Consider the following 22,855-nt stretch of genomic DNA (forward strand, 5'->3'; position numbering starts at 1 on the left):
CCTAATTTTTACTGACAGTCTATTGACTGGAATGGTACCAGCTGATTGGAGAAAAGCCAATGTAGCACCAATATTTAAAAAGGGCCCAAAATACATCCCTGGGAATTACAGACCAGTTAGCCTAACATCAATAGTATGTAAACTCTTGGAGGGGATGATAAGGGACTATATACAAGATTTTAGTAATAAGAATGATATCATTAGCAGTAATCAGCATGGATTCATGAAGAATCGTTCTTGCCAAACCAATCTATTAACCTTCTATGAGGAGGTGAGTTGCCATCTAGATAAAGGAAGGTCCGTAGACGTGGTGTATCTGGATTTTAAAAAAGCATTTGACACAGTTCCCCATAAATGTTTACTGTACAAATAAAGGTCCGTTGGCATGGACCATAGGGTGAGTACATGGATTGAAAACTGGCTACAAGGGCGAGTTCAGAGGGTGGTGATAAATGGGGAGTACTCAGAATGGTCAGGGGTGGGTAGTGAGGTCCCCCAGGGTTCTGTCCTGGGACCAATCCTATTTAATTTGTTCATAAACGATCTGGAGGATGGGATAAACAGTTCAATCTCTGTATTTGCAGACGATACTAAGCTAAGCAGGGCAATAACTTCTCCGCAGGATGTGGAAACCTTGCAAAAAGACCTGAACAAATTAATGGGGTGGGCGACTACATGGCAAATGAGGTTCAATGTAGAAAAATGTAAAATAATGCATTTGGGTGGCAAAAATATGAATGCAATCTATAGACTGGGGGGAGAACCTCTGGGGGAATCTAGGATGGAAAAGGACCTGGGGGTCCTAGTAGATGATAGGCTCAGCAATGACATGCAATGCCAAGCTGCTGCTAACAAAGCAAACAGAATATCGGCATTAAAAAGGGGATCAACTCCAGAGATAAAACGATAATTCTCCCGCTCTACAAGACTCTGGTCCGGCCGCACCTGGAGTATGCTGTCCAGTTCTGGGCACCAGTCCTCAGGAGGGGTGTACTGGAAATGGAGCGAGTACAAAGAAGGGCAACAAAGCTAATAAAGGGTCTGGAGGATCTTAGTTATGAGGAAAGGTTGTGAGCTCTGAACTTATTCTCTCTGGAGAAGAGACGTTTGAGAGGGGATATGATTTCATTGTATAAATACCGGACTGGTGACCCCACAATATACAAATACCGGACTGGTGACCCCACAATATATAAATCCCGGACTGGTGACCCCACAATAGGGAGAAAACTTTTTCGTGGAAGGGAGTTTAACAAGACTCGTGGCCACTCATTAAAATTGGAAGAAAAGAGGTTTAACCTTAAACTACGTAGAGGGTTCTTTACTGTAAGAGCGGCAAGGATGTGGAATTCCCTTCCACAGGCGGTGGTCTCAGCGGGGAGCATCGATAGTTTCAAGAAACTATTAGATAATCACCTGAACGATGGCAACATACAGAGATATATAATGTAATACTGACATATAATCACACACATAGGTTGGACTTGATGGACTTGTGTCTCTTTTCAACCTCACCTACTATGTAACTATTTAGAGTTGGGGGGAAGGTTAACATTTAAGTCCAGGGTTAAGAGAAGATTAGGATTTTTCAGGGATGACAAATTCAGTTTTTTTTTTTTTTTTACTTCATACTTTTTTATTATTTCACAAATAGCAAAAACAATAATAAATACAACATTATAAAATATCATACAGTGTCTTACAATACATAAACCTATTTATTGCTTTACCCTCCCTCTCCCCCCCCCCACCCTCCCCACCTCACCCACACCACCTTAACATTATTTGTGCATGTAATTCTGTTAATTGCAAAGCCTCAGGGGGGACAAGAGAAGAGCACTCCAAGGGATAAAAAGCAGTACAGTAGGCTAGATCTACTACTGTCCTCCACGGAGAAAGAAGACGAAAGAGGAATTCACTCCTCATCATCCTCCAATAGGGGACACCCCATCTCGTCCAGCCAAGGCTTCCACATTGTCTCAAACTTCCTGTAGTTACCTTGCCTAACAAGTACCACTTTCCCACTCCAAACTATTATGCCGCGTACACACGGTCGGACTTTTCGTCTACAAAAGTCCGACAGCCTGTCCGACAGACTTCCGACGTACCTTCGGCGGACTTGCGGCAGACTTTCTTACGAACGGACTTGCCTACACACGACCACACAAAAGTCCGACGGATTCGTACGTGATGACGTACACCGGACTAAAATAAGGAAGTTCATAGCCAGTAGCCAATAGCTGCCCTAGCATGGGTTTTTGTCCGTCGGACTAGCACACAGACGAGCGGATTTCGGGGTCCGTCGTACTTACGACGTAAAGATTTGAAGCATGTTTCAAATCTAAAGTCCGTCGGATTTGAGGCTAAAAAAGTCAGTTGAAAGTCCGGAGAAGCCCACACACGATCGGATTACCAGCCAGCTTTAGTCCGTCAGCGTCCGTTGGACTTTTGTAGACGAAAAGTCCGACCGTGTGTACGCGGCATTATGTTAATGGTCTCAACCCAGTTCTTCACAGTCGGGGGAATCTGTGCCCGCCATTTCTGTGCTATTAATTTTCTCACCTGGAATAGGCATCTCAGCACTACTTCGGTGATGCCAGTCGGGACTCTACCTTCCTCCAAGCTCCCTAATAGACATGTCTTGGCTACCGGTTCCAATGTGATCTTAAAAATTGTATTTATCATGTCTATTATCTCCACCCAGTATCTGAATAGCTTCGGGCATTTCCGTACCATGTGAATAAAATCCCCTGCCGCCTTACACCTGGGGCACTCATCATTTTGTCTCCACCCAAGTTTGAACATTTTTTTAGGGGTATAGTAGACTCTGTATATTAAAAATAAATGAGATATTTTCCGTGAAGAAGAGATCGAGACCAGTGGTCCTCGTTTCAAGATCCTGTCCGATTCTTCTGTAGTCATTACCCCCACATCTCTCTCCCACCTCGCTCTACTCTTGGCAGGTCCTACTCTACTTATTATTCTAGCTGCCAACCTAGCATACAGTTTGGAGATTAGTCCTTTAGATGCATCTGGCTTAATTATTTTTAGGAGAGTAGGGATCTGAGACCATTCATATATCTGTGACCTAAACTGGACTTGGATGGCATGTCTAATTTGAAGATATTTAAAAAACGAATTATTTGATATATTAAATTCCCTTTTTTAAGACTAGGAAGGTTTTCATAAGATTGCCCTCATATAGTTGGATTAATCGGTTAATGCCCTGTCTCTCCCTTTCCCTAGACCTCTCTATACTCTTTACTTCCACTAGATTTCCATTGTTCCATAGAGGGGTATATTCAGTTACCCCTCTATATTCCGTTAGTGTCTTCGTTACCTGCCATACTTTACTAACTAGTTTTATCATCGGGTCTCTGTAAATAAATGAGTCGGCCTCTAGTACCTCCACTAGTATGTTATGTGGGGCCCCCATTATCTTCATTCTATCGCTGGACTTCTCCCCCTCCTGTGGCTCCAAAACCTGCTAGATGTTGCAGCTGAGATGCCAAAAAGTATGACCTCGGGAGCGGAACCCCCATACCCCTTTCTTTAATCTTTAACTGCATAGTTTGCAGACCAATCCTAGATTGGCCCTTTTCCCAAATGAGTTCCCTAAAAAGGGATTCTATTTTTTTTAACCACTTTTTGACCTATCCAAATCAGGGAGTTGTGGAGCAGGTATAGTATCTGTGGTAGCCATATCATCTTTATTAGATTGCAGCGTCCTGCCACAGATAGAGGGAGTCAACTCCAGATGTCCCCTTTTTGCTTTAATTTAAATAATAATGGGGCTAAGTTATTATTAACATACTGATTTATATCGCTCGTGATCCAGGCTCCCAGATATTTCCGTTTTGCCACTATTTTTAGGTGGGGAGTTCTCGACGATATCTGGTTACCAAGTGGGTCGACCGGTAACAGGGCCGATTTCTCCAAATTGATAACCAAACCAGAAAATTGTCCAAACTCCCTCACCATTTGTATCACTGCATTTAACGAAGTTTCAACATCTCCAAGAAGAAACAGGATGTCGTCTGTGAACAGTGCTATACTGTCCTCTTCTGTCTGTCTCTGGAACCCCTGAATACCTAGCATAGATCTAGGCATAATTGCTAGTGGTTCCATCACAAGAGCAAACAATAAAGGGGACAAAGGACAACCCTGTCTCGTCCCTCTCTCCAACCGGAACAATTCTGAGTCTTCATTGTTAATTTTTATTTTTGCTTTTGGTTCGCTATAGAGTTTTTTCACCCATCTAATAAAGGAGGCACCAAATCCGAATCTTTCTAACACCCTCCATCCCATTCTAGGCTATCAAAAGCCTTAGAGGCATCCAAGGCCAATATGGCCCTGGAGCCCATTCTGTTGTAATCTGCATGTTTGAGAATACTCTTCTGATGTTGATACTTGTTGACCTATTGGGAATAAAACCTGACTGATCAGGATGTATAAGATTTGGAATACATCCATTTAAACAGGTTGCTAGCACTTTAGCTAAAATTTTTACATCCGATAAGAAGAGACGTCCAATTGATCTTGCCCCTCCTTATGTATTACGATAATAGTGGCTTCCGACATTGAGGTGGGGAGTCTCCCGTTGACTAATGCCCATCTCAATGTCTTCAGCAATTCTGGGAGCAGGACCTCTCAATACCGTTTATATATTTCTAATGGGAGCCCATCCGGACCTGGCGACTTTTCATTGGACATTCCGGGCACTGCTTGCTGTAGTTCATCAAGGGTCACTGGTGCCACTATATCCATTTTGTCCTTCTCTGACAAAGTTGGGATTGTTATTCCCTGGAGAAAACAACCTAATTTTTTCACTCTCAGCTCCCCTGCTAGATTTGTAAAGGGACTTGTAATATTCACTAAATGTTTGTTTTATCTCTGTCCCATCTATGAAGATCTCTCTACTTAGTGTCTTAAACAGTGGAGGGGGGTGTTAGATCTAATCAACAAGGACAGCATACGACCCACTCTCTCCCCCTCTCCAAACTGACACTGTCTCTGAAATATTAGTTTGTTCTCTGACCTTCTTGTAAAGGGAAGCCCGGAATGGTAATGGAAATATGGAATGGTAATGAAGGGCTGGGCATGACAAGGTGGAACAGGAGACAACGGAGGGTTAAAAATGGAAAGGAAGTAAGAGGGAGGGGATTGAAGTTAACTTTAGGGGTGGAGAGATATAAAAGGAATAGGCGGGGTTTAAGCAGGAGCAGTGTGAGGAGACAGACAAAGGGGAAGTTGCCACAGGGGGAGAGAAGCTTTTGCAGCAGCATGGCAGACATTGATTTGATCCTAGCAAGGCTGAGGACGGCGGCGGCCACGAGGGGACAGGAATGGCTACAGGCTCAGGTAGCTCCATTGCTCCTAGACGAAGCGGGGGGGTCCGGCGGGGGGGGGGAAGCGACGCCACGCGCCAGGCGGTCTAGGCCGCCTGAGCGTTTTTCACCAGGCCCCTCATCCAGAACAGCTCGCCCTAATAGGAGCCCGGGAACGGACCCGTCGGCCCCACCAGCAAAACGGGTGGCCGCCGTCACCCCTGGGGGGACCGGGCGGAATCCTCCACAACGGCGGAGCGCGGGGGGCGGGGCTTCGGGCCGTTATGGCGCCCGGGCTTCGCCACCCAGAAGACAGGACAGCAGCAGAACGGTCCCCCCCACAGCACAGGCATCTGCTAGGGGGGAGATCCGACGGGGGAGGAGCAGGGGCACGGCTGGAGGTCAGCTACCAGACGCTGCTGGCAGCCCCCATGCAGCCAGGATCGGAAGAGAGCCAGTGGAAGACAGAAGGAGAGGTCCAGGGGCCAGCAGAGGTGACAGCAGTGTGGGACAGCAGAGCACAGCAGCAGGTGGTCGCAAGGAAAGGGGGAGAACAGCCACAAGATGGGAATCCACAGCCCCCAGGCAAGCTTCACCTGGGAGGTTACTCACGCCGATGCTCCAAGCCACGGAAGTTCGGTCGGAAGGAGAGCTGTCGGGTTCGGATGAGGACGTGCGCCAGGACATCGCGCCTTCTGGAGGATCCAGTGCAGCGGCGATGGGAAGCAGACCCAGTCAGCCTGGTGAGTCACATGTTTTAACTGATTCTGTTATCAATGTTGATGGTGGTAATTGGTTAGATAGGGGTGATGGGGGGGACACCATGGCTCCTGGGGGAGTTCTAGGGGCCGTGGCGGGGGGATCGCCTGGCTTAAGGGGGACGGGCGTTCAGCCTGTCGCCGCTGGGACAGGGGGAACATTGCAGGAATTGTTGGGAGGATTAAGGGATTTGGTGCAGCGATTTGCAACCAACCAGACGGCGCCAGCGATAGTGGCGCCGTGGGTTGGAGGGCAGGTGGAGCAGTCGGGTGTTGGGGGAACAACGGGGACAAGGGGTGAGGCTGTCGCCGACTCAGACGCCGGGGTGGCGGAAAACACCGCCACGGGGGAATCTGCAGTGGCGGTCAGAAAGGATGTGGTCAGGATAGCGGATGCGGCTAAATGCGAAGTGTACGTCTGCTATGAAGGCCCGCTGGGAGCACACTTAAAACAAGAAGTGCGGGAGAAAATAGTAAAAGGTGAGTATGTGGAAATTTTTTCCTTGTTACCGTTAGAGAAGTTCAACTTGGATAGGGTAAAGCCGGACGATTCCAAAAAAGAAGATGAGGAGAAGCGAAGGTATCGTCTGATCCCTAGGACCTTTAGTAATTGGTTGCAGGCGTTCGCCATTATGGCGAGTGTAATTGGCGAAAAGAACCCGGAGCATTGCTCTGCGTTGTTTTGCTACATGGATGCCATAGGCGAGGCACACAGGGTGTATGGGGGCACTGCGTGGCTTCGATACGATGAGCAATTTAGGCAACGCAGGGCGGTGAGGCCGGCTCTTAGGTGGGACCATAAGGATATAAGCTTATGGATGCGTTTGATGTCTTCCGCCAGGGCACCAAACCAGCCTTTTCATGGGGGGGCCGGGGGATCGTCTACCTCTGGACTCCCGGCCGGAAAAAAATTTGGGGTGTGTTGGCAGTTTAACGAAGGATCCTGCAAGTTTGGGGGATCCTGTCGTTTTAAACATGAATGCTTAGGATGTGGGGGGAACCACGCGTTGTCACGCTGCTTCAAAAGAGGAAAGAAGACAGGGGAACCTGCTCAGAAGAGGGATAACGCCAGTGAAGGAGGTAAGGATGCGGCCTTTTTTAAATAGGTACCCGGACAGAGAGGCAGCGAGGGAGTTGGGGGAGGGTTTTTCAGTGGGTTTCAGAATTCCATGTTCTCTGACAGCTATACCTCCGATGGCCAAGAACTTGCGGTCTGCACTGCAGAATCCTGGGGTGGTTTCGGAAAAATTGGCCAAGGAGGTTGCGTTGGGGCGAATGAGTGGGCCTTTCGCAACTAAGCCGTTACAGAATTTAGTAGTGTCACCGTTGGGAGTGGTGCCTAAAAAGGAACCAAACAGGTTTCGCCTTATTCACCACCTTTCATTTCCAAAAGGGGCGTCTGTGAATGATGGTATCAATCCTGAAGATTGTTCAGTGTCGTACACATCGTTCGATGCAGCGGTGGGATGGGTGAGACATTACGGTCAGGGGGCACTCATGGCAAAAGCAGACATTGAGGCGGCATTCCGTTTGCTTCCAGTACATCCGGACAGCTTTTGGCTGTTGGGTTGCTGTTGGCAGGGGGAGTTTTACGTCGATCAGTGCCTGCCAATGGGTTGCTCGATATCTTGCGCCAAGTTTGAGCTGTTTAGCTCATTTCTTGAATGGGTGATTAGGGATGTGTCAGGGATGGATTCTGTGATTCATTATCTGGATGACTTTCTCTGCGTGGGGCCTCGTGAGTCCAAGGGGTGTGCGATTCTGTTGGCAACCTTGGAACACATTGCAGGTAAGTTTGGGGTACCATTAGCAGCGGATAAAACAGAGGGCCCGACGACAGTGTTGAGTTTTTTGGGCATCGAAATTGATACCAGAGACATGGAGTGCAGGTTGCCAGGGGATAAGGTGGACGGGTTAAAAAGGGATGTCAGGGATTTGATGGGACAGAGGAAAGTGCAGCTGCGGCAATTACAATCCCTTTTAGGTAAGTTGAATTTTGCGTGTCGCATTATTCCAATGGGTAGAGTTTTTTGCCGCCGGTTGTCAGCTGCCACAGCGGGGATACAGTCTCCGACTCACTTTATCAGGCTTACCAGGGAACATAGGGAGGACTTGAAGGTGTGGCACACGTTCCTGGAAAGCTACAACGGGCGCTCGGTGTGGATGGAAGGACCGGTAAGTAACTGTGACATGGATTTGGTGACGGACGCCGCGGGATCTACGGGGTATGGGGCTTTTTTCCAAGGGCAGTGGAGTGCGGAGGCATGGCCTGATTTTTGGGTAGAGTCGGGATTTACCCGGAATCTGGTGCTTTTGGAATTATTCCCGGTGGTATTAGCAGTAGAATTGTGGGGGGAGAGATGGCGGAATTTGAAAATACGTTTACATTGTGACAATATGGGGGTAGTTCAGGTCATCAATCGGCTATCGGCATCATCCCCGCCGGTAATACGATTGTTGCGTCACCTGGTGTTGAGGTGCTTACAAATTAATGTTTTTCTATATGCTGTGCATATCCCGGGCGTAGACAATACTTTGGCTGATTCCTTGTCTCGGTTCCAGTGGGACAGATTCAGGGAGCTGGCGCCCGCCACGGAAACAGAGGGGATTCCTTGTCCGGGGTGGCTTTGGGAGACGGTATTGGAATCGCCGCAGGATGGATCAGGAAATCGGTGAGTGGGTCGACATGGGCGGCATATGAAAAAGTATGGTCGGAATGGGCCACGTTTACACGGCTGGCGGACGCCGGGCTGGGAGAACAGGACTTGAGGCTGTTGGTAGTGTATTTTGTGTCACGACACATGGAAGGGGGTGGTTCAGTGTCCGCAATTGAGCGGAAATTGGCGGGGTTGGCCTTTCTATTCAAGTTGCAGGGCCTGACTGATTTTACCAAGGATTTCTGGGTAAAACAGGCCTTAAAAGGTTATAGGAAGAGCCATGCGAAGAAGGATTCGAGGAGGCCGGTATCTTTTTCATTATTACAGGTATTGTGTAATAAGTTAGGTGGGGTATGTAAGTCGGGTTATGAAGTGATTTTGTTCAAGGCGGTTTTTTCTATCGCGTTTTTTGGAGCGTTTCGGGTTGGCGAGTTGGTGAGTCCAGCAAAACAAGTAGCAGGGGGTTTGAAGATGCAGGATGTGGAAGTAAAACGGGATAGGGTGTTGCTGAAACTGGGCAGGTCAAAAACAGACCAAGCCGGAAAAGGGGTAAAAGTGCAACTGTTCAGGTTACCAGGGTCGGGAATTTGCCTGGTTCAAGTAGTTGAGGAATTTCTGCTAAGTCGCCCGGTCGGGGAAGGGCCGTTGTTTGTGCATGAAGATAGAACTTTCTTATCTAGGTTTCAATTCATTGCAGTGTTTAGAAAATGCATTGGGGCTGCAGGATTGGATAGTAGGCAATTCGCCTCACACTCCTTCCATATCGGGGCGGCTACTGAAGCTGCCAGGTGTGGGTTGGATGAGGCAGCAATCAAGAGGATAGGGAGGTGGGAATCCAGGAGGTTCCAGTCTTATGTGCGCCCTCAATTGTCATCAGATGCGATATAAATAAAAAAAAAAAAAAAAAAAAAAAAAATAATATACATAGATATTTTATGATTACATGCATTTGAGGACAGGGGTAGGGGAAGTGCACATGTTTCAATTTGTCTTTTGTTGTGTTATGTCTTTGCAGATGGGGGTCAACCACGCCTCGTTTGGATCTTGGGGCATTCCTATGTTTTCTGGGGTGCAAAAAGGGGGGACGTCAGACCAGAAGGCAGGCAACTGGGGATTTCCAGGAGGGAGGCATGTATTCGCTGGTTGGGCTTTCCAGGCATGGGGTGGGGTAGAGTGGTTCAGGAATTTGAACGATACACTCGACTCGATAGACCCCCGGATGTTTTAGTGATACATGCAGGAGGGAATGATCTGGGGGTCCGATCTACCAGGGAACTGGTGTCGGCCGTCAAGTGTGATTTTTTGGCACTTCGGGTGGCCTTCCCGGGCATGATCATAGTTTGGTCTGACATAGTGGCAAGGACGTCATGGCGCATGGCTAGATCGGTACCTAGGATCAACAAAGCCAGAATTAAAGTAAACAAGGCAATTGGAAAGTTTGTGGTTAATAATGGGGGATTGGTGGTGAGGCACACGGAGTTGGAGGTTAATGTGGGGATGTACCTAAGGGGAGATGGGGTGCACCTTACCGCAGTAGGCATTGACCTTTGGGCTCTCGGGCTTCAAGATGGCATTGAGAGGGCATTGCGGGTGTGGAGGTGCCCTTAAGGCTAAGGGGTCATCCTTGCGGGCTGTGGCGGCATCTTTGGTCTCTGATGGTGGTAAAATGCAAAGAGGTGATGGTAAATGGTGGGGGGCTTTCAGTATTCTGGGCCCCTCTGGTGTGTTCTGTTCTGACAGCGGAAGGCGAGGCTGGAAGACAGATGTTACACTGCGGGAAGGGTGTTGTCACCGAGCTGTTTTTAAATACGGCTGGTGGCCTGGTATGGTAAATTATGTACCGCAGTGTATGGTGTTTGGTGAAGTTGTTAAAATGGAGGAGATGAAGTTAAGAGTGCCATCAGAAGACCAAAGATTGGGAGGTGTAAGAACTGTCAGTTAAAAGTTATACATAGTTGTACAAAATGTTCATTAAAAGAGTTATTTAAAGTTATTTAAAAGTTGGTTTTATATTTTATAATAAAGGAGGCTGCTATGGCCGGTTTTACTCCAAAACAACTCCTGTGTGCGTTATCTAATTATTATAGATAAGAAAGGGAAAGGGGAGTAGTAAATAAAGAGTGGGTAGTGGAAGTTGGGGACATTAGTTCCTACACTGGTCAAGGGAAGCCCGGAATGGTAATGGAAATATGGAATGGTAATGAAGGGCTGGGCATGACAAGGTGGAACAGGAGACAACGGAGGGTTAAAAATGGAAAGGAAGTAAGAGGGAGGGGATTGAAGTTAACTTTAGGGGTGGAGAGATATAAAAGGAATAGGCGGGGTTTAAGCAGGAGCAGTGTGAGGAGACAGACAAAGGGGAAGTTGCCCACCCACCCTCCCTTTTTTGGTTTGTTGTGGGTATTTTCTGGTTTGCTGTTTCTGTTTTTTCTTTATTACAGGTGAATGGATCATGGTCGTCATAGCAGCAATTTATCGGCGGCATCTTTGGTCTCTGATGGTGGTAAAATGCAAAGAGGTGATGGTAAATGGTGGGGGGCTTTCAGTATTCTGGGCCCCTCTGGTGTGTTCTGTTCTGACAGCGGAAGGCGAGGCTGGAAGACAGATGTTACACTGCGGGAAGGGTGTTGTCACCGAGCTGTTTTTAAATACGGCTGGTGGCCTGGTATGGTAAATTATGTACCGCAGTGTATGGTGTTTGGTGAAGTTGTTAAAATGGAGGAGATGAAGTTAAGAGTGCCATCAGAAGACCAAAGATTGGGAGGTGTAAGAACTGTCAGTTAAAAGTTATACATAGTTGTACAAAATGTTCATTAAAAGAGTTATTTAAAGTTATTTAAAAGTTGGTTTTATATTTTATAATAAAGGAGGCTGCTATGGCCGGTTTTACTCCAAAACAACTCCTGTGTGCGTTATCTAATTATTATAGATAAGAAAGGGAAAGGGGAGTAGTAAATAAAGAGTGGGTAGTGGAAGTTGGGGACATTAGTTCCTACACTGGTCATGGCCATTTTATAGATTTGTTGCTTATCTAGCCATTCCCTTTGCCTACCTGGGGTTTGGTCTTTGACATATCGCCTCCCTGCCAATATCACCTCATTCCTGATGTCTCTCTCCCACTCCCTCAATTTCCCCTTAGTTCTTGCCACTTTTTGAAACAAGAGACCTCTAAGATAGGCCTTCAAGGAGTCCCAAACCACTCCAGGTGATGCCGTACCCGCATTGTTTTGTACAAATTCATGCAGTCTGGTTACCACCTCTCCAGGGTTGCCAATCAATTCCAGCCAACCAGGGCTGATTTTCCATTCTCTTGGATGGGTTTTACCCCCTGTATTCATTGTCAACACAAGTGGGGAGTGGTCTGACACTCCTATTGGACTATACTCTATGTTCCTTACCAACAATATTGCTTCCCTATTCCCTAGGGCCATGTGGATTCTTGAGAGGTAGGAACTTGAAAAGCAGGAATATTGTCATTCCTGTGGGTAGCGCATTTGCCATAGTTTTTTAGTATGAAAATTTTGTGGTGGTAGAATTGGTGCATCCAAAATTTCCAGGGAAATTTCAGTTTGCAGAAAATGAATGTCTCCAGGTAGGAGTTCCATAATATAGAGCGGTCTGGAGGACATGTACACAGCAGACTGAGATGACATTCTATTACAGGTTCTTATGCCAATGACATGCAGAGGGTTCTGGAAGCGGTGGCGAGACTGACAGAGGAGATCCGTAAAGGGAACAGTAAGTTTAATTTGAGAAATCAGAACCTTTGATCCAATCTGCACTTCCTGGGTTTAAGTCTGTCTGTGCCACCCTATTTCAATGCTCAGGCTGTGGGTGTTGAGTCTGTACGGGCTTAGGATGAGTCCTTGAGGTTTGGTAATATTTCTAGGAACAGGGCCAGTCTGTATTCTCTCTATGGAGGGTAATTGATTGCTATCTTGGAGATTATTTCTATATTTATTGATATATTTCTCTTAGGATTGGTTTATTGGATTGGTTTTAAGGTTGAAATGGATGGACTGTTTTTCTTGGTAGTGTTGGGCAGATGGGTTGCTGGGACTGTGAAGAGAGTGAGGAGTGAATGGGTTATGGGCAGTGTTAAGCAGATGGAATGTTGATGGGTTATTAGTAGTGTTGGGTGGGTGCTGATGGGTTGTTGGTATTGTTGGGTGGATGGGCTACCAATGGGTTGTTAGTAGTGTGGGGTGGATGGATTACTAATGGGTTGTTAGTAGTTTTGGGTGGGTGGGTTACTGATGGGTTTTTTGGGAGTATTGAGTGAGTGGGGGTGGATGGGTTGTGGGCAGTGTTGAGTGGATGGAATGTTGATGGGTGATTGGTAGTGTTGGGTGGATGGATGCTGATAGGTTCTTGTTAGAGTTATTTCGAAGAGCTCTGATGGGTTGTTGTTATTGTTGAGTGGATGGGTTATTGGTAATGTTGCGTATGTGGGGAGTGGATGGGTTATGGGTAGTGTTGCATGGATGGAATGTTGATGGGTTGTTGGTAGTGTTGGGTGGACTGGTGCTGATGGGTTGTTGGTAGTGTTGAGTAGATAGAATGTTGATGGGTTGTTGATAGGGTTGGTGTCATGAAAGACGTCCTGCTAGTTCAGCCGTCGGCGGAAGATCGGTTAACAGAGCTACTGTCAGTAGAGCAAGAGGACGCGTTCGGAGGCGCGTTGACACGAACGGACGCATGCGGGTGCGCGCTAATACGAGCGGGTGTACGCAGGTACACGATGAGACGAACGGGCACGTACGACCGGTACTCGGGCATGCACGTGTGCACGCGGCGGCGCGCAGACGTGCAGTGTGACAGCCTTTGGCGCCATTAGGCCTATTTAAGGGTGCCTGTCAGCATGCTTCCTTGCTGTCCGGTCTACAGCGTTTCCTGTGACCCTAAGCTTCCAGTATACCTGTTTACCTGATTCCTGTTACCCGGCTCGTTCCTGACTTCTCCTGTTTGCTGCCTGTCCCCGACCTTGGCTTGTCTGACGATTCTCCTGCCTCATCCTTCAGTTATTACCTGCCTGTCTGTTGCCGACCCGGTCCGTGCCCTGACTACTCTCCTGATTCCGTTTTGTACCTGCTCTGCTTGCCTGTGTTTGACCCGGCCTGTCTGACTTTGCTAGTGCTTCAGTTGTACTACAGAACACCTCCCTGCTGCCTGCTTGTTCGTGGGTTCCTGCTAGCTACAGTGCTTCTCTATCCAGTCAACAGTTCCAGTGTTCCTGCCAAGAGTTCCGGTTCTTCTACCAGTTGTTCCAGTGCTTCAGTTGTACTACAGAACACCTCCCTGTTGCCTGTTGTTCCTGAGTTCCTGCCAGTGGATCCAGTGTTCCTGTCAGTCCTCCTGCTGCTGCACCAGAGGTCCGGATCAACTCTACACCTGCCACTTACCAAGCACTTGTGGCCCCCTGCGCTCTTGAGTCCCTGTCTTCTCTATCAGGGGCTCTCGAACCAGAGGCACACGAGAGGCTACTCCTTGCATTCTGGGCTCCACCACCAGGTACGTGACAGTTGGGTAGATGGGTTACTAATGAATTGTAGGGTGTGCTGGGTGTGCAAGATGCTGATGGCTTGTTGAGATGTTGCATGGACAGAGTGATGGTGGATTGTTGGGAGTGTTGAATGGATAGGGTGCTGATGGGTAGGGATGGGCTTTATGTTCGGGTCGAACATGAGTTTGACTCGAACATTGGCTCTTCGCCCATTTGCCGAATAGCGTACAATTTGGGGTGTTCGCGGCAAATTCGAAAGCCGTGGAACACCCTTTAAAAGTCTATGGGAGAAATTAAAAGTGCTAATTTTAAAGGTTAATATGCAAGTTATTGTCATAAAAAGTGTTTGGAGACCTGGGTCCTGCCCCAGGGGACATGTATCAATGCAAAAAAAAGTTAAAAATGGCCGTTTTTTCGGGAGCAGTGATTTTAATAATGCTTAAAGTGAAACAATAAAAGTGAAATAGTCCTTTAAATTTCATATCTGAGGGGTGTCTATAGTATGCCTGTACAGTAGCGCATGTTTCCCGTGTTTAGAACAGTCCAAGCGCAAAATGAGATTTCTAAAGGAAAAAAGTCATTTAAAAGTGCTAGCGCTAACGGCTATTAATCAATTGTCGGGTCTCTGCAATACACATAAAAGTCATTGAAAAAAACGGCCTGAGATTCCCCCACAGTCCATTACCAGGCCCCTTGGGTCTGGTATGAATGGTATGAATATTAAGGGGAACCCCAAACCAAATTTTTTTTTAAAAATGCATGGGGTTCCCTCCAAATTCCATACCAGGCCTTTCAGGTCTGGTATTGATTTCAAGGGGAACCCCACGCCAAAATGTAAAAAAAAATGGCGTGGGGGTCCCCCTAAAAATCCATACCAGACCCTTATCTGAGCATGCAACCTGGTAGGCCACAGGAAAAGAGGGGGGATGAGAGAGTGGCCCCCCTCCTGAACCGTACCAGGCCACATGCCCTCAAAATGGGGAGAATATCCCCATGTTGATGGGGACAAGGGCCTCATCCCCACAACCCTTGCCCGGTGGTTGTGGGGGTATGCGGTCGGGGGGCTTATCGGAATCTGGAAGCCCCCTTTAACAAGGGGACCCCCAGATCCCGGCCCCCCTGTGTGAATTGGTAATGGGGTACATTCTACCATTTCACAAAAAAAGTGTTAAAAATGTTAAAAAAGACAATAGCCGGTTTTTGACAATTCCTTTATTAATGTCTTGTTCTTCCCCCCGCTTCTTCCTCTATCTTCCTCTGCTTGTTCCTCTGGTCTTCTCCTCCGGCATCTTTCTCCGGTCTACTCCTCCAGCATCTTCCTCCAGCTCTTCTTCCCCGATTCCTCCTCTGGACGATCAAAGGGGGTGTCCAACTGTTTGAAGCTTCTGTTCTTCTGACAGCTCTTATATAACTGAGGGCGGGGCCACCCGGTGACCCCACCCCCCTCTGACGCACAGGGACTTCCCCATGGCTTCTGGTTGAGTTCTGGGGAGTGTTGAATGAATGGGGTGCTAATGGGTTGTTGGGAGTGTTGGTTGTATGGATTAATAATGGGTTGCTAGTAGTGTTGAGTGAACTGTGTGTTGATGGGTTGTTGGGAGTGTGGGGTGGAGAGATATCTTATGGGTTATTGGGGGATTTGGGTGAATGGAGTGTTGATGGGATGTTGGGTGTGTTAGATGGGCAGGGTGTTGGGACTGTTGGCTGGATGGGGTGCTGATAGTATGCTGAGAGTTTTGAGTGAACAGGCTGCTGGGGGGTTTTTGGAAGCTTTTTGTGAATAAGGTGCTGATTGGTTGTTGGTATTGTTTGGCAGATAGGGTGTTGATGCTTTTCATGGGGTGTACTTGGCCTTAAAGATCAGTAAAGTCTTATTATCTGTCATAAGAGTTCCCTGTGAGACAGCGCCCTCTTCTTGAAGGCATGTAGTAGAGGGAATGTTTAAATCTCTGCTGATCACAACTTGTGGAGATAATTTATTGGTCTTGCCAAATTCAAAAGGCAATATTCCTGCTGGTCTAGGGTCCAATTTCGATCAGTCTATGTAGGTGACAGGGCCCCACAGTGTACTGCTCTAAAGGAGGATCTTGGTGATGACATCATCAGAGATTATAAATAAGACTGTCCTTGATGCAAGATGGCAAAGATGTCTCCTGATGGCACACAGATCTTGGTGGGCCTCGTCTTTCACAGACTCCGGAATTAGGCTGAGGTGTATGTGGCTTTCAGTTTCATTAGCAAATAACTACACCATTGTCTCTCTCTACCTCCCTCAGATTCTACTGATCTATGGTGTGAGCTGGGCTGGAAACACTATGCCTTCAGCTGTTACTATTTTGCCCAGAATATGCGGACATGGGAGAGCGCGAAGAAAGACTGCGAGACAAGGGAAGCTCATCTGGTGGTCATCAATGGCGAGGAAGAAAATGTGAGAATTCCAGGAGCCCCACAGTTCTTGGGTGTGCCATGGTGGGAGGGCTTCCTGCGAATCTAGGCAAAGGGGTGGGGCCATATTTTCATTGTCTGGTTTCTAACAATATGTACTATAATAAGATTCAGATCTCTCTGTATGTGTGTGTCTATAGAATATTGTACCTGGCTCAGTGATCTCTGTACAGCACTGCAGAATATGTCAGAGCTATCTAACTGTATAATATTAATAGTGTGTGACTGTGAGGGAAGGGGACATTAGAGTGTAAGCTCTTCTGGTACAGAGACTGATGTGACTGGCTCAGTGTTCTCTGTACAGCACTGCGGTATATGTCAGTGCTATTTAACTGTATAATATTAATAGTGTGTTACTGTGAGGGAGGAGACATTAGAGTGTAATTTTTTTTTTTAATTAAAAAATCATACAAACATACAGTTCATTAATAAAAACATATTTACACAAAAATAAACAACAACTAAACAAAAACAAGCGTGCTTACATCGGCAAGTAAAGAAAACCGTTTCCTGACAAGATAACATAGAAAGAAACATATTTTAGTGACAACAAAAAAGAGACTACAAACCCCGAACCTCAACTTAAACACAATCCAGGCTAAGAAATATTTTGAGATTTAATCGCCATCAGGATGCGATTCCAAAACCCCCCCATTAACCCCTCCCCCCACATCATTCGCCCCAACTTCCACATCATTCACCTTGCATTCTGCACCAGCAACCCTCATGCCCTTCCCACCTCCCCCTCCACCATCATCCAATCCATCCCTCACTCCACCCGCACTTCTGTTACGCCGAGGAGGATGGGTTGGAACCACCATACACTCTGGTCCAGCACCCTGCGCTGCCTTCACTACACAATAGGTGCAGACACAGATTTGACAACCACACTTTCTGACACTAACTGGGGAACCACAGACTGGGAGGACACCGACACCACAGACTGGGGGGACACTGACACCACAGACTGGGAGGACACTGACACCACAGATTGGGGGGACACCGACACTACAGACTGGGGGGACACTGACACCACACATGGCATCACAGACACAGATTCTGATGGGACAGAGACACTAGGATCCCCTGGTACAACCTCCGCCAACCCAGACTCTTCTCCATCCAAATGGAAAAATTCCTCCACTAACTCTGGCTTAGGCCCCTTTCACACTGCCGGCGCCTGGGAATCAGAGGTAAACCGGCGCAAAAAAATGGCGCTTTACCATCGTTTTAGCTGCGCTATTCGGCTGCTAGGGGGGCAGTTTTGACCCCCGGCTAGCGGCCAAGAAAGGGTTAAAAACCACCGCAAAGCACTGCTACAGCAGCGCTATGTTGGCAGTATAGCCGTGCTTCCCCATTGATTTCAATGGGCAGGAGCGGTGTATACACCGCTCCTTCACAACTCCAAAGATGCTGCTAGCAGGACTTTTTTTAGCGTCCTGCCAGCACACCGCTCCAGTGTGAAAGCCCTCGGGGCTTTCACATTGGAGAGACAGCAGTGGCTGTTTCAGGGTGCTTTGCAGGCGCTATTTTTTGCGCTGTAGCGTCTGTGTTAAAGGGGCTTTATTGTGCAAAGCCTCAGGGCACCGGCTATAAGGGTGACCAACCTTATCACATAGGTTACATTTAATGATGTTACAGTCCCTCGCCAGATGCCCCAGTTCCACTTCTGTTCTGGACATTTAGAGGAGAAATGTCCCTTAACTCCACATTTATGGCACAGCTTAGGTTGACCAGGGTAGAAGACAGTAATCCTATCTCTTTTTTAGGGGACACAATGTTTCACCAAACCTCCTCAACCAGACCCATAAATCCTCAGGGGGTATAGACTTATTCCTTGTCAGGATAGTCACATTCTTAATCAAGCGCTGACGGGAGACAACTTTGGGGACAAGCCCATTCCAGTCCGGCTGGCCCCTATATACATGCTCAAACCGCTCCCAAAACAGATCCAGCGACTCTGGACACACCAATGATAAATTATATTCATAGGAACCAGCTGGACTGATAAGAGCATAAATATGCCTTAAATCCCATGGCTATGATCTTATCCACAACCTCCCTCTTGATAGGTGGAATACCTCCTCCTTCCCACCTGAGCTGTACCACATTCCTGTGTTTAATGGAAGAAAGTGCATTAGGTGAAAACCGCACAACTGGCCCCCTTCCACCAGCAGCAGCATGACTTTGTCCTTAGCATAGTTCATAACTGGGACAGATGACACATTAACTGGCTGCATAGGAACCTCTGAAATCTGGTTTGTCATGCGACATTCCTGCTCTGCATTTTCAATGTTCATGCGACATTCCTGCTCTGCACTGTTAATGTCCATGTGGAACTCCTCACAGCCAGCAGAAACTTCTCTGTCTGGATACATGCCATCTCTTCCTGCATTCCCATGATCTTCATCTGATGGGTTGGTGCCACTCAAGGGAGATTCCATTTTTGTAATGGCCTGCAGCAATCCACCATTTTCCTCAACCTCCTCTTGAGATGACCCAGGCTGCTGGAGAGAGAGGGGATAGATACTGACTCAGGTGCAACAGATCCTGAGACGGGGGTAGTACTGGGGCCACCATGTGAAGCCACTTCCTTACCCCCCAACCATACTGTCGCCATTACTGTGGCATCCAAACTCTGGTTGGTACTGGCACAGGCACTCTCCTTCATCTGTTGGCATCTCTCCTCTTGCTCACACTTTTCTCTGAACACACTGCTGCTCTCCTTCAGAGAATCAACCAACTTCTCCTGTTTTTTTAATGCCTCCTCCAGAGACTTCAGTTTGGAGACTTCCCTCTTACTGTTTCCAGACTTACTATGCAGAGATCTCTTTTTCCTGAGATCTTCTGTCATGACAGAAAGTTTCTGTTCCTCTTTAGCAATGCGGCGAAGTCTGTTCACCACGTTATCCTGGAAGACTGGTAAGGACTCTCCTTGCATAGGGACAGGCACAGGATCCATTGCAGCTTGAGCACATGGAGTAGGCCTCAGTGCCTCTGGGGAGCCTCTGTCATGACACATTCAGTGACCCATCACAGATTGCTCCGGAAGTGACATTCCACTGAGAAAATAGGCACTGTGCATGCGTAAGTTCCCCATATGTGTTCCAAAAGTTTTAGCACAATACAGATCAGTGAAGCCATCAGATAATGTCACTGAAGTGACGTTAAACACAATACAAATCAAATGAACGTTAGTAAGGAGCTTGCACATATAATGTGATTACATAGCAGTAGACCACTGCCGCCTTGTAATCACATTATATGTGCAAGCTTCATACTAATGTTCATTTGATTTGACATTATTTAATTAAGCTGTAGCTGTCTGCGCTCCAGCCGCAGTGCTTGTATTGTGTTTAACGTCACTTCCGTGACATTATCTGATGGCTTCACTGCTCCATATTATGCTACAACTTTTGGAACGCATACGGGGAACTTACACATGCGCAGTGCCTATTTTCTCAGTGAAACGTCACTTCTGGAGCAATCTGTGATGGGTCACCGAATGTGTCGTTACACCCCCACCTTCATCTCCTCCCGCCCACTGCATGGAGCTGGGGGAGAAGCCTGCAGGACAGGCCCAGGCTTGATGTTTCCTCTAGCTGAGATCCCAGTATTAACCCACAGTACCTCTCAAAACAGCACCACCTGGTGGAGAAGCTCCTCTGGTGCAGAGACTGATGTGACTGGCTCAGTGTTCTCTGTACAGCACTGCGGTATATGTCAGTGCTATCTAACTGTAAATATTAATAGTGTGTGACTGTGGGGGAGGGGACAATAGAGTGTAAGCTCCTCAGTACAGAGACTGATGTGACTGGCTCAGTGATCTCTGTACATTATTTCAGAACCTTTTAGAGCTGAACTATTTCCTATACTATACTAGTACTGTTTGTACTATTCAAACTGATAAGAGGGATGGAGGAGCTCAGCTATGAGGAAAGATCAGAAGAACTGAATTTATTCACTCTTGAGAAGAGGAGATTAAGGGGGGGGGATATGATCACCATGTACATTTATATAAGGGGTCTATATAGTGAACTTGGTGTTGAGTTATTTACTTTAAGTCAACACAGAGGACAAGGGGGTGCTCTTTACGTCTAGAGGAAAAGAGATTTCATCTCCAAATACGGAAAGGTTTCTTCACAGTAAGAGCTGTGAAAATGTGGAATAGACCCCCTCCAGAGGTGGTTCTGGCCAGCTCAGTAGATTGCTATAAGAAAGGCCTGGATACTTTCCCAAATGTACAGAATATAACTGGGTGACATTTATAGGTGAAGTCGATCCAGGGAAAATCCGATTGCCTCTCGGGGATCAGGAAGGAATTTTTCCCCCTGCTGTAGCAGAATGGATCATGCTTTGCTGGGGGTTTTCACCTTCATCTGGATCAACTGTGGGTATAGGATTGTGTATATGGGATTGTATGATTTTTTTGTTTTTTATTTATTTTTATTTTTGAACTACTAGATGGTCTTGTGTCTCTTTTCAACCTGACTAACTATGTACCTATGTAACTATAGAAGTAAACATTATCACTGTATCATTATCTATTTTTTGTCTTTCTAAAGAGTTTTGTAGGTGAACTTTCTCAATCTCAGACCACTTGGATTGGTCTCACAGATTTGGATGGATCCTGGAAATGGGTGGACGGGACGTCTTATAATGCTACTCCAACGTAAGACACTGACCCACCCCCACCAGTTATGAAATTCTCTCTGATTTTGCTTCATGAACTGAATGATCTCGTTGTTTTTCAGCTGTGTCTTGTCTACCTTTTTGGGATCATTCTTGGTGATTCTCTGTAGGTTAACATGTTCTTTAAGACTTCTTTTCTATGTTGGTCCTACCATTGGTTCTGTCAGTAACAGGCTTGGCCCGCTCACTATTTCTCTTGGTTCCTGTAGATTCTGGATGCCCGGTCAGCCTGATGAATGGATCAATCCCATTTCTTCACAAGGAGAAGATTGTGCTGAGCTGCACAGCCCAAGAGGCTGGAATGATGGTCATTGTTCTCAGATGTTTGTATATATCTGTGAGAAGAAATTGCCTTGACCTTATGAACAGGAGGACACCTGATATTTTCATCCCCTATCATTCCTTATCCTCTGCTACGCTATATTGATGTAGAATCTTTTAACAAAATACTAAAATGATCCTGAGGGGCATGCTTGGATTCATAGTTGTTGATAGCAGCATTTTGGATTCTACAACCACAATAGAGTAATGAGGAGATGGGTCCTTGCCATTGTGTGATGTTCAGCAACAGTTAGATGGCAATTTCTAGAATTCAGAGAATATACAGAATGAAGATGAACTCCTCAGGGGCGGGACCTTTCCTTAGTTTTCCTTTTATTTTTTATTGGTATGAAAATGTGTTCTGTGTGGATGATCAGTACTAATAAATTCCTGCAGATAATGACTCTCTGCGTACATAAAGTTAATAAAGTGTTAATCTCTGTGAAGCAGTGCATATCCTATATGTAAATCCATACTAATATATTCAAGTCCTGGTGAGCACCTATCACAGCATTAACCAGAAGATGGGAGGAGGAGAGAAGAGAAACACAAGAGAAGGGGGGAAGAGAGCAGGGAAGAGGGGTGAACCTGGCAGAATGTGAAGGAGGGAAATAGAATGAAAGGTGACAGATGAGGAGTGAAGAAAGATGGGAGAAAATAGAGATATGGGGGGGCTGGGAGGAGAAGGGACAGATATCTGGGAGGAAGGAAGGTGAGTGCTGGGAGAAGAGGGGAAGAGGGAGCTGGGGGGAGAGTGTTGGGAGAAGAGGGGAAGAGAGAGCTGGGAGGAGGGGAAGGAGAGTGCTAGGAGAAGAGGGGAAGAGGGAGCTGGGAGGTGAGGAGAAGAGTGCTGGGAGAAGAGAGGTAGAGGAAGCTGGGGGGAGAGTGCTGAGAGAAGAGTGCCAGGGAAGATGGGAAGAGCAAGCTGGGAAGTGAGTTTCGGGAGATGAGGGGAAGAGGGAGCTGGGAGGAGGGGGGAAGAGTGCTGGGAGAAGAGGGGAACAGGAAGCTGGGGGGAGAGTGTTGGGAGAAGAGGGGATAAGAGAGCTAGGAGGAAGGAAGGAGAGTATTGGGAGAAGAGTGGAAGAGGGAGCTGGGAGGAGGGGAGGGGAGTATTGGGAGAAGAGTGGAAGAGGGAGCTGGGAGAAGGGG

At 47.1% G+C, this 22,855-nt stretch overlaps 1 protein-coding gene across 2 annotated transcripts in view; it reads left to right on the top strand.

The window, feature by feature from the left end:
* LOC141133878 (asialoglycoprotein receptor 1-like) overlaps positions 1-22,149 on the top strand; it is a 38,465-nt gene extending 16,316 nt beyond the window's left edge. Inside the window, exons 5-9 of one of the 2 annotated variants that reach the window (XM_073623473.1) lie at positions 12,406-12,480; positions 16,522-16,673; positions 21,256-21,362; positions 21,445-21,488; positions 21,592-22,149. In XM_073623473.1, coding sequence (XP_073479574.1) covers positions 12,406-12,480; positions 16,522-16,673; positions 21,256-21,362; positions 21,445-21,488; positions 21,592-21,809 — 596 coding nt within the window. In that variant the 3' untranslated portion in view covers positions 21,810-22,149. The remainder of the gene's footprint in view (positions 1-12,405; positions 12,481-16,521; positions 16,674-21,255; positions 21,363-21,444; positions 21,489-21,591) is intronic. The other variant, XM_073623474.1, reaches the window with a different exon arrangement.
* Positions 22,150-22,855: the final 706 nt, after the last annotated feature.

This window comes from Aquarana catesbeiana, linkage group LG03, assembly GCF_042186555.1.
Source record: "Aquarana catesbeiana isolate 2022-GZ linkage group LG03, ASM4218655v1, whole genome shotgun sequence".
In the NCBI taxonomy this organism is placed as follows: domain Eukaryota; kingdom Metazoa; phylum Chordata; class Amphibia; order Anura; family Ranidae; genus Aquarana; species Aquarana catesbeiana.